Below are 18,345 nucleotides of genomic sequence, written 5' to 3'. Positions count from 1 at the left end.
TAATTTATTTGGTTTTACTTACTTTTGCCATATCGGATCGTTTTTGGTAGTGGACTCTACCCGCGTGCGTTTCTTTGTTTACGCCGGACCACGCGTTGATAAAATCTGACATTCACTGGTGTTTTGATTTGTCGTTTTTCAGCTGGCTTTCTTTCACTTGCTGACGCTACTGACTTCCTGATTTTTGTTTTATCCCTTGGACTGACTTTTTCTCGGATATGTGTTTGACCCGGATTTAAAAACTTCAACATCGTTCATAAACAGATAATGACTCCCTCTCCGTTTTCAACCCCCTCGGTTCTCGCCCCTCGCTCCATGGTTAATTTCAGTCTCACTGCCTCAGCAGTTCTCGCGTGACTATTAAATTAATAAATACTGACCCTAACTTAGAACCTAACTTAACCTAACCTAGCCAGACCCTTAAATAAATAAGTGTTGGCTGCTAAGATCTAAAATGGGTGACGCGCTATCATCCAACTGTCAAAAATTATAATTTATTTGGTTTACTCACCATTTATATTATTTATCTGATCACTTATTTAATTAATTATTGATCGAAAAATTGTTATTTACTGGTTGAAAAATGAATATTTACTGATCATTTATATTATTTAACTGATCACTTATTTAATAAATAACTTATCATTTATCATAATTTTTATTACATACCTCCTTTTAGCTTCACTTACGATTACAATTTAGGAAAAAATTTGCCTCTTATCCGATCGTTTTCATACTTTGCCATATTGCTCATTTTGTTTAACAATATAAGTAAATGTATCCTCCACCATTACGATGAAGAAAAAAAATCGTTTTAGACACGTTTGAAATTTGAATTTCTGAAAAGTGCCTGACGTTTATCCAGCTTTAAGTTTTAAACATAGATGGCGGTAGTAAAATAAAATTATTGTTATTTTTATTCAAAATAATAATTTTATATACAAATTATAGAATAGGAACAAATTTTTAATTTTTTTTTTTATGTATATATTTCACACATTTGAAAATGAGACAATTTACAATAGACTTTGTGATAACTTCGGAATAATATTTGTTTAGGATAATGTTTAAATAGGATTTTCGGGTTTAATTTAAATTAACTGTAAAGTATACGTATATTTTTTTAGTATCCCAAATCATTAACTGATCATTTTAGTTATTCTTAACCCACCAAATAATTAGTTCCCAATTTATATTACAACTAGAAGATACATTTCAACTGTAACTTAGAATACTTATTCCATATATTAACTCAAATGATCTTAATAAAAAAAATCGATGTTACATCTTCTCTTGGGCGTGGTCGTAATTTAGCGTTCGCCACAGTACGAATCGCATAAAAATCTATGTGTTTAGCAAAAGTCTCACACAATTTATATCCAATACATAAACCATTTTAGTGCTCTCCGAACCGAAAACCATCGTCATAATCAACACGACCTTACACATGAACACCCACCCGGTGGAAAAAAAGGCGTAAGCGCCCCACGATCGATAGTCAAGTGGTATCGGCAGGCTACACGGAAATCCTTTTTGCCTCATTAGTTGGGGGCGCTAGTATTCCCTACAACCCTTTAATCACGGCCTCCTCTTTACCGCCGACCACAACCGTGTCTCCACCCCTACCTCGCACTTTACATCCACACCCCAATGGGGTACCAAATTACACCTCATTTGTCCGACTGCTGCGGGCTGTCGCTCCATACTACCTATGTACATACTTACTACCCTGATCGAATTTAAAACTGTCAACTATGTATGTTCGGCCAGTATCGATTTTTGGCGACCGGTTTATTGTACATACATATATATGGGTGTTTAGTTTGAGAAGTTTTGGGTGTGGGTTGTTTACGTGCACGCGCGCCAGTTCTAAGTTTTGGGTTATCAAAGGTTTGGTTTGATACATTTGTCGTATATGTTCTAGTATGGACATAGAAATTACAGTCTGTAATGCGATAACATTTCTCGTATGAAATTTCATATGCGGTTTATTTTCTCCACCGTAAGTGGAAATTAATAAGTCAAAAATATATTGAAAAAATTTACAACATTGCCAATTTGACGCGTTCTTTTCAATTTCACACGTTGATATTGCTTCGACGTGTGACGATCCGGCTTTATTGTGCAATGGATTATTAAAACGGAAAGTATTTCAAAAGAATTCCTGAAATTATTCACCGTCAAATATTTATTTAATATTCGTGCAGCTTCCAAGCATTGAATTTATTCAATCTTCTCAGTAGCGACAGCTTTCATTATAGGGCGGAAATACTTGAAATTTTTCCGTCTAGTCCTACACATCTACCTGATCCGTCGTTTTAACTCTCGTCCTATTACGGTGGAAATATTCGAAAAATGTCATGTGTTCGTTGGAAAAAAATTTCACTTTATTAAAATTAGTAGCTGAGAGTTTTGTTAATAATCTTGATTTTATTAAAAAAAAAAAGTTCATTATATAACGTTTGAAAGATAAAACAGCTACCTTGTTTGTTTTACCTGGGGAAAAGGTCGTATGGTCTAGACAGCTCAAATTCCAAGGACAGAATCAAATGAAGGTAAAACCATTTAATTCCAAAACATTTTTGAATTTTTTTACTATTTTTTAATTGCTGTGTTGTCTTTAAATTGTATATATGTATATAAATTTTATTAAATTCATCGAAATTTTTTATTATTTAAAATTAAACACTTCATAAAAATAGATGCTAAAATTGAACATTGTAATGCCCTAAAACGCTAAAATGCAAAATGAAAATGCTTAAATTGTCAAAAATAGATGCCCAAAATACGTGTCTCTAATTATAATCTAACATCATCAATTAAAACAATCAATGCGTCAACGCTTTAAATCCGCTATTTACATTTACAGCCAATTCAAAGCGATCGGAAACGCTAAACGTACACAAATTCAGACGCGATAAAAACGTTTACTCAAAAATTGCTCATGAATACATAACAACCACGAAAAACATCATATATTATTCATTACACACTTAGCTTTTTCTTTCGGCGTCGAGCGAAAAACAAATACAACCAAGCCACTGGCTCGTGTACAAGTATATATGCGACTGTACATATGTATATGTATAATACATAAACGTAGATGGCAAACAATCCGACGTGACAGCAGTAAATATTTGATCGGTCTTCTTTAATATTTGGCTTCCTCTGATTTAGCCCGGGCGTGACGCCTTAATAATTCACATGCAGATGTAATCTTCCGAGTCGATGATGTACTTATATCCGCAGAAGAAGCTAATGGAAAAGTTCCGGGCGTGCGAAAAGCCCAACATTTGACAGGCGTGATTTTCATTAAAGTTTCAGCAGACCAATTAGACACGAGGTCTGAAAGGAAGCACTTTGGCCGATCGCCGTTGACTGGATTGGCAATCGTCGCGTTCTGGCCAATTCAACAAGTGACCCACGCAGTTCAGCTGAAATTTTGGCCCACTTGAATAATTAATTTTGGATTTAGTGGCGAAACTTCTCAATACCAAATTAAATAAAACCTCGTCCCGATTCCGGTGAAACTGTCATCCATTGACACGGTTTTACTCTCTATCTGTCTGTCTATGTGCTATGTTTAATTTTACGATCTTCCTTATATTCATAGATGCATTTTTGATTTTCAATATTATTTACTATTTACATATTCCCCACAGTGACATTGCATAATACTCTAACACGTCACTATATATAAGAATTTACTAACTTGAAAAAACTGCATGCCATAAATAATATTCCGTTAGTCACAGACATTAACACACTAACAAACTAACCAGTAGATTATATGCAGAATCACTAATAACCATACTAACACACTTGTGAAGAGTCTCGGTGATTACAACAAAATGACTATACCCTTCAGGTATAAACACAGATTACCTAAACACAATCTGCTTTAGATCGTCGACTTTACAGAGTATTTAATTAATATTATGTATTAGATGTATTACGAGCATTTATAAGAATTGTAAATAGGTTTTTAGCTCTTTTTCCTATTATGCTGTATAATTAACATTATAATAATATAATATGATTACTAACAAAATTAAATTAAAATTGTAAAATAGAAAATTATCAGTTGATCAATAGCTATTAAAATACATATAAGATGTATTTTGAAGATAATTTAGTGAGAATAAAAACCATTTAAAAATCAAAAATATATAAGAATTAGCGAGACATCTATGTATTTTATGGATAATAAAATTTGACATCATATTCAAATAGTGGTGACATAGTGGGTAAGATGGTTTTTCCAAATTCGATGGAGACTTTGATGGAGCCTTACCATTGAAATCAGATAAATTTGCAAACTCTGGTAGGAAACGATAGACTTGGAATCACAAATATCCAAGTTTGAACAGCAGCATTTAAGATTTTACTCAGAATAAATTCTTTTCAAACGAGGTCAGCTCACAGGATCAAACCCGGTGACCTATTGGCGCTTAGTTATGAACGCAGCCACCGAGCCACGCTGCTGGTTATGTCATAGTGTATCTCACTGATTAACCAGTATAGAGGTATATAACCAGTATATAATCCAGATCGATCGTCGAAAAGTATCAGTTCATTAGCTTGATTATAAGAAAATTGTAAAGGCTTATGTATGTACGTATATATATACATATATGTATATGTATATGTACTTATATATGTATATAAAAACCGAAATCCTCAAAAATTTTATAATGAATAATGATACGTTTGAGCCAAAGTTTAAATTAACGTTTATTATCAATAAACTGTTTAGTATACACTTTCGACTTAATAATGCTAATGCGCATGTTTTTCAATGTAAAATCATTTGAGGTCATATTTCCACTGAAGTACTTAAAATTGAAGCACTCAATATTATATTTTAAGTATCTCTTCAACAAAATTCTACATGAATTCTAAAAGCTCAATTGTAACAGACCACTTAAAACCTATTGCACTCAACGTAAAAGGATTTATCCCACACACGCTCTCATACTATATTTCATATTCTAGTAACATCATTATTTTTGGATTTCAACATTTGCATAATACAATTACGTATTGAGCTTTGATATTCAATGTACATAAAATTATTATATAGGTAACAACATATTATTTACTTTATTTATGTATGTATGAAGTAGCAATAGTGATCATGCGAAAATTCTAACTTGAGATTTTGACTGATTCGAACTCATAATCGATCACTGACCACCCGATTTTTTCCACACCCCTGAACGTAACAAGCGGAAAATTTATATTTGTATTATTTATGTACTAACTTAGAGTTGACGAGGTTTTGGTCAGAATTCGTAAACCGGTAGTAGTATTTTTTAAAAAAACAATATATATTTAATTTGTATAATATTTATAGTGATTTTAAGTAATAAAAAAATTTTGAACAAAATCCGACAACCGGAAGTAAAACTTTTGTCTCGTGTAAGTTTCCCTACATTTGCGCTCAATTTGTATCGAAAATGCTCTCATAACCAGTATGTGTGAACGTGTATGTGTGATTTATTATCTAATTTTGTTTTGAGACATTCTTATATTCCTCAAATACATAGATTAAGTCATGAGTTGGTCACATCCGAATTTTTAATGCCTCGTTTTCATATATTGCACTATGTCCAATCACTGTAATAGTATCTATTATGGAAATAATCACACGCAAAAATTGAAACTTAACTAACAGCAAAATAACATATCTAAAATAAAACAACAATTGTAAAATGCACAGACTTTTATTTATAACTAGTGGCTTTACCCGGCTTCGATTGGTATTTGTAATATAAACCTCTCAAACATGACTAATCTTATAGTAAAAATTTAATACATTTGTTTGAATAGCTTTATTTTATATAAATTTATTTGAATATTGCTTTGTTTTTTTTTATTACATTGACTGTCACGAACAACCAAACATATATACTAAGTCTCTTTCGAAATTATATGTATACCAGAATCCGGCGCCTGCGGCCTTGGAGCCTTTTTTTTAATCGAAAAGAAAATATATCATCATCGAAACTTACCTGTTTACAATGTTCCCAACGAATGTTTCATAAGACATACGTACATATATACAAAGTCTCTTTCGAAATTATATATTAGATTATGAAAATAGACCATATTTTCTTTCTATATATTGCATATATTGCTTATTAGAAATTTGTCGCGAGTAAAATTGATGAGCAACGCGTATAATGGTTTTGTAATTTGCCTAAAAGTTGAGCAATATATTAATATTTCCCGATGGGTTCGAAGTTGGTGTAACAGGGGTTTTGTAGGACCCCCGGAGGCTTCTCGAAATCCCCCTTAGCGATATACTGTAATCCCGGGAAAGATATCTTTCGCTACACTCATAATAATAATATTTCCAAAATGTAGAGCGAAATTTGCATAGTATTTTTGTTAAATAATTAAATGGAAAACGGGCTTAGGCACTGTCTTAATCTTACCTCGCACACACTCGCAGATATTTTATATCGTGTATAAAAGTAAGTCCGGAAGTACAGAGAAGTAATGAAAGTTTTCTAGACTTACTAGCTATGGTGTGTATTTTTTATACATTTAAATAGAATGAATCTTATTTGTAAAATTTTTGGATCTAATAAACCATATAATGCAAAGGTGCTACGCTTGAATTAATAAATGGTTCGTTATGAAATTAGAAATACAAACTGATTGATAAATAATGAAAAAGGGTATGATAGTATTCGCCACGTTTATTTTATTAAAATGTCACATCTTGCTCATTGTTAATACATCAAGTTCAAGAAGATTGTCTTTCATACACTTTTCCGCGTCGTTTTTCTCGTTTTCTCCGTGTAAAAGATTCACATAATTGTTCCGCAGCTTTGACGTCGATGTCAGTCGCACGTTCGGAAAATGCTTTTCTTATTATACAATATTCATCCATTTAGGTACACCGATACTTTTCTATGCATAACAAACACGCAAAAATCGATGTTACATTGTGTGCTTACCGTGGAAAAAGCTATCAATGAATATTCCTTGTCTGCAACGAATTTAACCGCTTTGAATGCAGACAGAAACTTTCAATCTCAAATCCGGAAATTGAAATTCGCTTACTGAAAGTATGTACATACATATGTATATGTAGGTAAATAAACTTACGTAGGTTTATTCTATAGCGAATCGCACTGTATTCACCGACGTCGATTTTATGCGTATTTTCCATTTTAAATTTCATTAAATCATAAGCATATCATTTTTGATAAAATTTTCAATATCAAATTTATATACATATGTACATATGCTTTTTCTATACAAAATATATTGCGTATTTTTACTTTGTACGTAGTAACAATATATGAAGTTTTGTGATCATGTGACAATTCGAACTCGAGATTTTGACTGCTTTAAACTCAGAATCACGTTTCATGATTGTGTATGTGGATGTGTATTTTGGGGATTTTTTGGTATTATTTGGGTATTCTGATTCAAATATAAAAATGTTAATGTCGAAATTTAATTATCCAAACTTTATATTATAGCCTCGAAATATGTGTATATTATAAAATACGAATTCATTGTTATAGGTCTTTATAAAATCTGAACTCAAAGTGGGAGTGATTTACGTGAAGGAAGGACAATATACAGAAGAAGAAATTTTGGACAACAATGAAAACTCGCCATTATTTGAAGAGTTTTTACAGGTGCTGGGGGACAAAGTTAGATTGAGAGGTAAAATTTAATACATGCACATTTTCATCGATTGCGGTATACCCGTATTTGCTTAGTTCAAAGTTCAATATTACTTAAAGCTTAATATTTGTACGTCGCATAGTAAACAACTATGTATTATAGTAACCCTTCAAAGCGTATGTTCCCAATAATGCTGATTTGCAAAACATATTTGACCGTTGCTTCGAAAGCTCTCATAATATAATATAACTCACCATGGAGAAACTTAAATGAATGAAGTTGTTTCTGAAGCAATTAAGCTTAACGTTTCAGGAATATTACTGAAGTGTTAATATGTATGTATGCATATGCAAAAGTTGCACAGACATATAAAATATTAAGTTGAGCTTTCGAAAAGATCCACTTATCATACTTATGTACTCGGTGCATCGCATATACATATGTACATATCGTGGGTTTGTAAGTGTTTGTGTGTTCTTTGACAGGATTTGACAAGTACAAAGGAGGACTGGATACAGTTCACGATTTGACAGGACTATATTCCGTGTACACGAGCTGGAGATCTATTGAAATTATGTTCCACGTGAGCACCCAGCTGCCTTATGAACGTCACGATCCACAAAAGTTGCAGAGGAAGAGACATATTGGAAACGATATCGTCTGTGTAGTCTTTTTGGAGGCAGACAACACGGGATTTTCTCCAGCTTGCATCAAAAGTCATTTCCTGCACACTTTCATTCTCGGTAAGTCAATTTTTCATTCGATTTTTTAACACTTTCCATACTGCTTTTTAAACCGATTAAAATCCAATGCTTTTATGGCTATAATCAAGCATTTAATGTACTGTAAGTTTTTAGATACATTGATACATACATATTTACGATTTCTAAATCCCATTGTTACCATGAATTGATACCATCCGGATTTTTCCCTTTTTTTTAATACTTCCTTAATTAAATACATACACTTCCGGCCTTACATCCAATGGCGCCCTCAGGCAATTTTTTCTAAACACCCTTAGAAAAAAAATGATAAAAAACTGGATTACCATCCTCCTTTTTCCCTGCCTTGGGACCTTGCTATAGTTTCAGGCAGTGTCAGCAAAAAAAGCATAGCAACCCAAATGTTTGGATATAATTCTTGTAAATTGTGCTGTTTTATCAAATTTAATACAATGAGTGGATTCATTTTACCTTGAACTTTATTTGAAAGAGAGGATTTTAAATTGATAAGTTCATTGCTAATAATATCAGATTTTGAATTCGTGGTGAGGTTAATTTGAAGATCGGCTTTTTTCAGTAGATTGTTTGAATAGAATTTGCCGAGTACAAATGTAGGACTTTTGGCGCTCTAATTTTAATTTTAAAGCGCTTTTAGCGCATCGACTGGCACCCTAACTTATTTGGTGCCCTCGGGCATCACCCGACCCAGCCACCCCTAAAACCAGTACTGAATACAGGTAAAGTTATAAACATTACCACTAAACTATTATATTATTCAATCAATTTTGTGAAATATTTGTAATACTAGTTAACATTACAGAATATATTATTTCAATTAATTTCTCCAAAAATACAGTAAAATACTAGAGTAAATAAACAAATATGAAAACTTTATGACATATTAATTAATGCCTATTCTAAAATCTTCAACATCGTATTAAAACAACTTTATAAACATTGATAAATTAACAATCAATATATTTTTCTTTACTTTCACATGAAAAGACGATAAAAAACTGTTGGATTCTTTACTCTTAGTCACGACTGCAATTAATAGTATAAATACTCATAAATCAATAATGTATGTACATTAAATTTTACATTGTAATATGACTATTAATTTAGATATTAAAAAAATTGAGGCTATAAATGATGCGCTTAAATAACACCCTTTTTATATGGAGCAAAACATGACTATTTATTTCCTTGAAACGTATATATTTACCATATTCATATTATTAACGATTTGTTAATTCAATAAACTTGGGATAGCGAATCTAATAGTACCAAATTTGCAATCACGAAGTATTAATTTAAATTGTTGATAGTTGAAACTGCTCCGAGTGCACTTGGGACACTTAAATCGTCAATTAGAATGCATATTAAAATTCCATATTAAAACTGGCAGAAAATTCCCTCGGAAAAGTATTCTAAGTGGAAAAGTGCAACGCGACAGTAAATTATTATTATTATGCGAACACTCATTGACTTGAACGAGTTATGCTCAAACCGGCGGAATGCTATTTTTGCTCATTTGCTATGAAATAAGTTTGCGCAGCGGCCATGGAGACGGGTTGGGAAAAGCTCGTCGAGACATTATAACGAGATTTCCCAGCGCAAATTGCCAGTCTTGCTCGTTTTCCATTATTATAGACTTCCGAATTTTCCGCGCCCTCGCGCGCATCACCACGGGAAAATTTGCGACGCGTCTACGACTCTATTTACCTGCGAAAACAGTTACTTTGCCCGTTGCTTTTAATACACCTAAACATTCTATAATATACAATGTTATAAGATGATACCATTGGTGTTCATATATCCATACACGCGTTCATCCGAATCATTCGTGTGAAAATTATTTTATAGAATATTATATAAACAACGTGGGCGAAAAAACGACACCTCTGCTTTTAAAGCTTGTATCTTTCACACAAGAAATAATACGCTTGTAAAATACATTTAATATACTTACCTTTATAATCATATAATCAAATGATATAATAAGCACAATATTTGATATAAACTGTTTACCTTTATCTTCTTACCTGAATTCGTAAGCAATTTATTTACTCTTCGTCCTCAGTGCCTCTTTAAGTATATTCTTATCGTCAAACATAAACAAAAAATACATATTATATGTTATAATTGGAAATTATGTTATAAACAGCATATGTGTAAAAAAAATAAAACATTAAATATTCTAAATAAGTTTATTTAAATTATTATTATACTATTATCCATACATATAATAAACGTTGATCCTATTGTAAATCTATCGCTTGACCATATTTTTGAACATATGGAGAGACGATATTTTTTATTAAAAATCATCTATATTAATTATTTTAAACTGAATTTAAAAGCTTAATGGAGAGTAACAACTCAATACAGAAAAATAAGATTTGCATCTTAAAAGCATTATGATTTTTTTTACCTGCCTTTCAAATTTTAACTTTAAATACACTGTTCGACACGAAAAATGGTTCAGAGACGAGATATGACTTTTCTTATAGATCTTCGCCCAGTAAATACGAATCTGGTAATAAAAAATGTTGATTGACTCGAGATTCGGAGATATATATATGTGTTTTTTTAAATCGCGTGATTTTTCTATATCTTGGTGTTGTTCGGTCGATTTCTCAAAATCTGTCAATGAATCGTGGAATCTATGGTCGAGTATTTCATCTTTCAATTGTAGTACTTTTCAGCTTTCAAATCTCTCTAAGTAGTCGTCCAGTTCAAATCAAAAGTCAAAAGTACGTATTTTCTACTTGGGATTTTTTCCCACTGTTAATAATATTTTATATAGAGTATTTTCTATTGAAACATGTATTCTAGCCACACTATTTTTTATTTTTCGCTGACAAAGGATAATTGGAAGTGTGCAGAATTTTAAATCGGTAAACTAGCGAGCTAAAAAGTCATACTAGTATTTACTCGTATTTACACGAATCTGAATTTAATTAATAGGGATAATATATCAAATTGTCTTTATATGAGAATTAAATAAAATTCCACATCACAAATCATATTTCGACTGTTCTTGTGGATTAATAACAAAAATTCTATTGATTATTATGATTATTGATTATTATTATTAATTCTATTATTATTTATGGCTTACCTCGATATGAATTATGTATAAATAAAAGAGCTTTCTATTCCAAGAGTAATGTAATGATAACAAAGTTTATAACAAGGATCACTGTCTTTACGAAATATATTTATTCGGCATATACAAGCTTCCGAATCTCGCATCTTTTTAAAACTGTACGTACGAATATATGTACATACATAAATACATACATACATGTGTTTATTGTGTGTTGAGTTTTTTTCTTAATATTTATACAACGAAGATTGATGGCCTATTCCACAGCTGCCATTCACTCACGGGTTACGTCATTGCACAATATTGCTCTAATGAAGAAAAAGTGCTTTCTATTCTTCATTCATGTATGTGGAAAGCTCGTACGATTTTTTTCAGCTTTTGTGTACTACGAATCGATACGATTTTCACTCAAATACATATTTTACACGATATTCCTGTCGCATTTGGCTACTATGTACTTGCGGCATCGTTTCACATATTAATATCCATTTCTATTCACTTGTCCACCTTTAAATCGAATCTAGCAGTATTTAATGCCTCAACCGCAATAAATTCGACAGACCTACAACGTGTTATTCTTTTTGCTCCAAATGTATTTTTCGTGTACTTATTCGAGGCCTGCGTCTATTATACTGTAATAAAAATATCAATAGCTATTTAGAGACCACATTATACACATCTAAATGGATGATATAAATCAGAAAGACGTAGTAAATTCATACTAAAGCTCTGTTTTATTGTTTCGGGAGTATTACACTTACGGACTTGTTTAAAGGAGTGAAAATTCTTTTATACCATCGCAGCTCTAATTCGAAAGCGTTATATACAAATGTATGTGCGTGCAGAATACATATTAAAATATAGTAAAGATTAAATTTCTTACTAGATTATTTTCTTATCTTCTTCTATACTCATCGTTGTGTACAATTTGCATTTTTCAGTATCAATCATCTAAAGAGGGGGAGCTTTTCCCTTGTCTGAAATATCGTTTAATTAAATTAATATAACGTCGTTTATTGGTGCTTTTCCTCGTTGCGAATTGAATCGGAAAATTTAATAAGCATCGTCAGTAGACAGCAGCAGCTCTCAACCTTTTGTCGCCCGATTCTAATAAATTTATCCTTATTATTAGAAAGACGATCGACGAAGCTACCTCGACTTTGTCATTACGCAAGCTTTCAATTAAAACGTCTACGCAATAATAATAATACATAATACATTATTATATGGGGTGGAATGGAGTCGTAACAATGAACTTTTTTTAATAATAATACTCTTTTGTGCTTTTTCTCCTTCATTTATTCTTTTGAGGCCCCCCCTTCTTTTTACCTTCTTACCCCCCTACGTAAACCGTTTGTTTGCTTCTCTCCCCCGATCCCTCTTTAAATATCTTACATTCGAACGTAAACAAGTGTGTATTGTTTGGCAATATTAAGCTGCTTGCCTCGAAAGTCCTCTTTTTTGACGTATACATTGTTTGATCTGAAGAACTCGTTGAATTCTGGCGGCAGAAGTCAAAAGATCTGTTGTTGTTTCGTTGCGATGAAATTGTACCGATTTGCCTCAAGTTCACAAATTTTTATATTTAAATAGGTCAAATGAATATTCCAGAATGCGAATTATATTATTATGATGAGAAAACAGGTTGTGTTACATTTATATGTTATTTCCAGTGCGAGTTTCCGCTCGAATTAAGAGAAGACCTACCCGTTATGAAGTATCAGTCGTGACGAGGGACGAAGTTGGAGCCTACAAACCTTACCTTTGGGAACAGAGTGTCTTCGATAAAGGGCCGATGTTCAGGTACTAATACCAAAGAAACCTTTTCTCTCATATTATATATTAAGCGCGTCCAAACTTTGTTTAATATTAAATAGCCGTTGACATTTTCGCATCGAACAAACATGTATGAATTTATACAACATTTTATTTATTTTTCTATTGAGTACATTAAAATACAAAGAAACTTTAATATTTCAATAAATTATATACTCAAAAGTGTATTAACATAGATTTACATATATCGCAACTATTATTATTTCCAATGATATTTGCAAATCAAATGTACACTGTGAAAGGAATTGAATTGGATGAATGTTAGTGATACTCTGAAAATACATATGTACGTTGGTTTTCATTTATAAGTAAGATAATAAAATGTTACGTATTTCAATAGATATTATAAGTATTTCAATAGATATTTGATGAGGGTTATCACTAGAGGTAGCAATAAATTAGCCGTACAGTATTTAAAATTAAATAAGAGAAGGAAAAAAAATTTGTATGGAGGTGTTGTTACTTACCTATATGTGTAATAAGCTGCCAGATGAAATTAGAAATATAAGTAATATTGATAAATTTCTGGTAGCTGATAGGCAACATCTCTGTATGGTTGTGTAAATATTTATTTTTATTTCTTGTGTGAATGTGCGTGTACATATGTACATATATTGGTGTTTAATGTTGATACATGACATTTCTAATTATTCTCCTTATATTTAAATGTTATTATGTATAGGTATATGTTATGTGACTATTTCTATTATTGCTTGAACTTTTGGTTTTTATGAATTGTATGTATAAATATGTACTATTTTCTGTATAGTTCATTTATTTTGTTTCTTTTCTTTTATATTTTTGACCATTGTGGCGCATTAGGAATTCCTGTAGTGCCACAAAGGTCAAAGCTTTAAATAAATAAATAATTATTTGTAAGATTGAATATAATTAGCTATTAAGCTACAGCTTACATAAATAAATGAATAAATAAATCATAAGCAGACAGTATATTGTTTTTCGTTTAAAAGCAACAGACGAATCCACTTTTAAAAATGATTAATAGTAAATTTTGGTTTCGATTTGTATTTAAGTTAATTTGAAGTACGTCAGTTTATTACGCCGCACTTGATTAATGTATTTTATTTTTGTATTTCAATAGGGAGTGGCTGTTGACCAAAATAGTGAACGGAGAAAGGGCCAGTTATTCTGCACCGAAGTTCGCACGGATGCAAGAAAGGACCAGAAGCCAAATGCTGGAGGACATAGTGGCAAATTTGGCAAATCATGCCGAAACCGGACAAATTCCAAAGCCGTACCGTAGAGGTATTTATAGCATGTTATATGTACACATTTATTATATTATGTAGAATGAAATCGTTGAATATTTTCGCACAAAATGGCGGCGCGCGTTGTTCGCTCCACAAAGCCGTCAGAACAAACAGCATTAAGTTCTAGTGGTCGAATGGAAGATGGAGCTTTTGGATAGGGCTCGACCTAAACTCATTGTCCGATGAAACTCTCCTGTCGGTTGGTATTCAAATAAGGTTTTCAGTGGTGCCCCGCCCCGTCACGACCGAACTGTCCATTACAACTTCTGAGTTGTAAATAATATCCCACCGAAATCCAGACCTAAACTATTAATTTCTGCGGCGAAACAAAAGACCCTATTAATTGCTTATGTCCACAATTTTGCCACTGTGATGACGACGACGGTAAAATATGTAGTGTCACTGAAACATTTCAAAATACTTCACGACTTAGCGAGATATGCATAAATGAATTAATTCGATAATTAACTTTTGACTTAAATCGGAGATCGTTTATGGCAGAAAAATAAAAAGATCATACTTTTCATTGTTAGAATTTTTTCGCCTGACTCACACAGTGTTTGAATATGGTGAAATTCCAATTATATTAATAGTTCGTATACCGGAAAAATTTAATTTTCCATTAAATTCTCTATTTCACTAAGCATATGTTAAAACATCAGCAATTTATAACATGTCTACGGACATATGAAAGATTTTTTCTAATTTTTCCACTCATAGGAGTACGTATGTAGTACATACATATGTATGTATATATGCACAATAGGCCGGAGCAAAAGTTTTAATTCGATGTATTTGTCGTATTAATAAAACGTTAAATAAAAAATCATCGATTTTAAACAATGTCCTGTGCCTCCAACCAATCGCTTTATTTCGATGAAAATTTAAAAAAAAGTGGGTTATTTAAAACAATGAACAGTTATATATTTCAGTTAAAATGAGTCATTTATGGTTAGTTTTGGCTGATAAACTAGAATTCAATGTCGCCGTTTCGCTCGAAAGTCTCCATACAAAGTGGGTGTTTGTATGAGTGAAGTTTCTTTTTCATAAAATCGTCACTTTTTACACTTTCCCGTGATTATTTTGAAAATTGAGAGCTTTCTTGAGTATACGCTTTTAATCTGAATACAAAAAATGGTGTAAAAAAGAACCTTGAAAAAAAATATACGAATTTTATGAAATGTTAGAAAGCCAAAATCAGCCGTTTTGATGTAATATATGACATTTTGTGTACGTATAATATACATATTTTACATCAACATGTCGATGATTGATTCATTTTCAAAATAGATATACAATATATCGAGATGATAAGTATGTAATTTTGAACATTTTTTTTCTTAACCGCAATTTCATTGTGATATCTATCTATACTAGCAAACCTGTCTTAATATCTTTTGATAATAATCTCAAAAATACTTCTCCAAAGTACACAAATAAAAACATTTTTTTTAAAGGCGAAAACGCTTAAAATTAAATATTAAATAAATTATAGCTAAAGCACTTTAATAGTTGGACCACGAATATCACCATCAAATTACTTTATTTAATCTATTAGTGAATTGAAAAAATATGTGAGAAAGTATAAAAGCTTTGTAATATTAATTTTATATGAGATAAGAGTAAATGAAAGTGAAAAAGGTAATTTTTACTATAACTGTTTAGCCTGTGAATTGTGAATGGGTGGTAGAAAAACGCGTTTGGATAGCTAGCTGTTATTGCTTTAATATGACATAAGATTCCGATATAATTTTTAATGAGCTGGTTAATGATTTAATTCCCCAAGCTTGATGTTGGAGACATCAACTTACTACAATGCTAGCTTATTCCCGTATGTCGGTAAGATCAATGTGAGCTGAAGAGTGGAAGTGATTCAAAATCACATCACAAGATTTTTTGACGGATAGGAACGTCTAAAGAAAAAACTTCTAACTATATTTTAATCTACAAACAATATGCTTTACTCATTATCGATCTGATATATTTATGTATATTTAAATATAAAATGCTAGTCGCTTTCAAAGTCGAATGGACAACTAAGTCAACATGTATCTGCATATTTAATGTACCAATAATCGTTAGAAAGCGTAGACTCGTCCAAGGATTTAATGATTTTCCGATACACTCACATTAGACAGCACGTCATCGAAGCGAACGTCCAAGTGTTCGATTTCGTTGCACGATTTCACTACACTCGCACTTGTTGTGATTTTATTTTTATTTTCGAACGCAGAGAAAGCCTTATTGAATTCAATTACGAGCTTTCAATACCCACCCTCTATCCGACGGATGACGATGAAAAATGAACGAGCTGGAAAAATATATATAAATATAAAACACGAGGCACGTTTTGGCGGCTTATTTATAAGCCGCCCTCGGTTGAGTTGCGACGTCGAAAAAAAATTGAACCTCGACGCGAACACAATACGTTTAGAGGGATGCGAAACTTTTCCTAAGGCTAGCGCCCAGATGAAAATCTAAACTTTCGAATCCAGACTCAAAACCCCTCCCCACCCCCCGCCAACTGGTTAAACCAGTTCGGATATACATGGGGAAAATTGCGTTCGCGCTGACCCTTTGACTCGCGTTTTTCCATTTCGACACAATTTGAATCGAGCCATTCTATACCCTTTCGAGTGAATTTCTCAACGCTTGCCTTTTCCATGCTTTCTTTTTTCCCACTTCTTCTTCTACTTCTTTCGAGTTTCCATTAGTTGAAAGCATTCTCTATCGAAAGTGATACAGTTCGTTAACAAATTGACTACGTGTTAGCATCTGAAAGTATTATATACATTTAAAACATCTGTCTGTGAGTAAATGCTTGATTGTATAAAAAAAAAGTTTACTTCTAGATGTACACAAGTCGTATTTTGATTCGATTCCATTGAATGTAATCAAATAATATTAATAATATTTAAACCAGAACTTGATAATATTAATAATATTTTAACTAGCAACGTAGACTAGTGGTTAACATATTATGATTTCGAGCAGAGTGGTCACGGTTCGATTCCCACTAGTGGTTGCCGGTCAGACCTTGGTTTGTGACTACAAGTCGATCATTTCCTATCAGAGTTTGCCAATTTATCCGATTTCATTGTATCGGTTCTATAATACTTTCATTGAATTTGTTCTTGTAAAATTGGCATCGCCGTTCGTATTATTCAGCGTCTTGAGGTTCGTCGATTTGTATAATAAAGTGCTGCAAAAATTTCTCCATAGATATCACTGTGGATGATTTTTGTATGAATTCGCATTTTGATTTTGATTTTTAAATGCTTTTTATTATTACTAAATTATATTCACAATACATCTTATATCTATTTTAATAGCTATTGATCTACTGATCATTTTCTATTTTACAATTTTAAATTAATTTTGTTTGTTATCATAGTATTATATTATTATAATGTTAATATGTACGCGTAATAGGAAAAAGAGCTCAAAAACCTATTGAATTCGCATTTTACATATATTGAATGCTTGTATTGATTTAATTTATCGTATTGTATCTGTATGAGTACACTCGTCGCTTTAGAGCGATCTGTAAAGGCGAGTGAGTGTACATGTTTGATTGAAATAATAAATAAATAAATAATTTCATATACGTACATCGCGTCTTTAAAACATAAAGATGTTATTTATTTTGATTATTTGATTAATAGTGTTATTAATAGATGCTATTTATTTTGATTATTTGAAATAAAAAATCAATACACTAAATACAGTAAAAAAATACAAATTATATATAGGT

At 31.8% G+C, this 18,345-nt stretch overlaps 1 protein-coding gene across 1 annotated transcript in view; it reads left to right on the top strand.

Moving 5' to 3' along the window:
- rsh (Rap GTPase activating protein radish) overlaps positions 1 to 18,345 on the top strand; it is a 126,539-nt gene that overhangs the window by 79,720 nt on the left and 28,474 nt on the right. The window contains exons 8-11 of the mRNA XM_077432355.1: positions 7,545 to 7,689; positions 8,136 to 8,393; positions 13,158 to 13,287; positions 14,423 to 14,586. Coding sequence (XP_077288481.1) covers positions 7,545 to 7,689; positions 8,136 to 8,393; positions 13,158 to 13,287; positions 14,423 to 14,586 — 697 coding nt within the window. The remainder of the gene's footprint in view (positions 1 to 7,544; positions 7,690 to 8,135; positions 8,394 to 13,157; positions 13,288 to 14,422; positions 14,587 to 18,345) is intronic.

Source organism: Arctopsyche grandis, chromosome 6 (assembly GCF_051622035.1).
Source record: "Arctopsyche grandis isolate Sample6627 chromosome 6, ASM5162203v2, whole genome shotgun sequence".
NCBI lineage: Eukaryota > Metazoa > Arthropoda > Insecta > Trichoptera > Hydropsychidae > Arctopsyche > Arctopsyche grandis.
The sequence above is the reverse complement of the archived record's forward strand: the minus strand, read 5'-3'. Positions and strand labels throughout refer to the sequence as shown.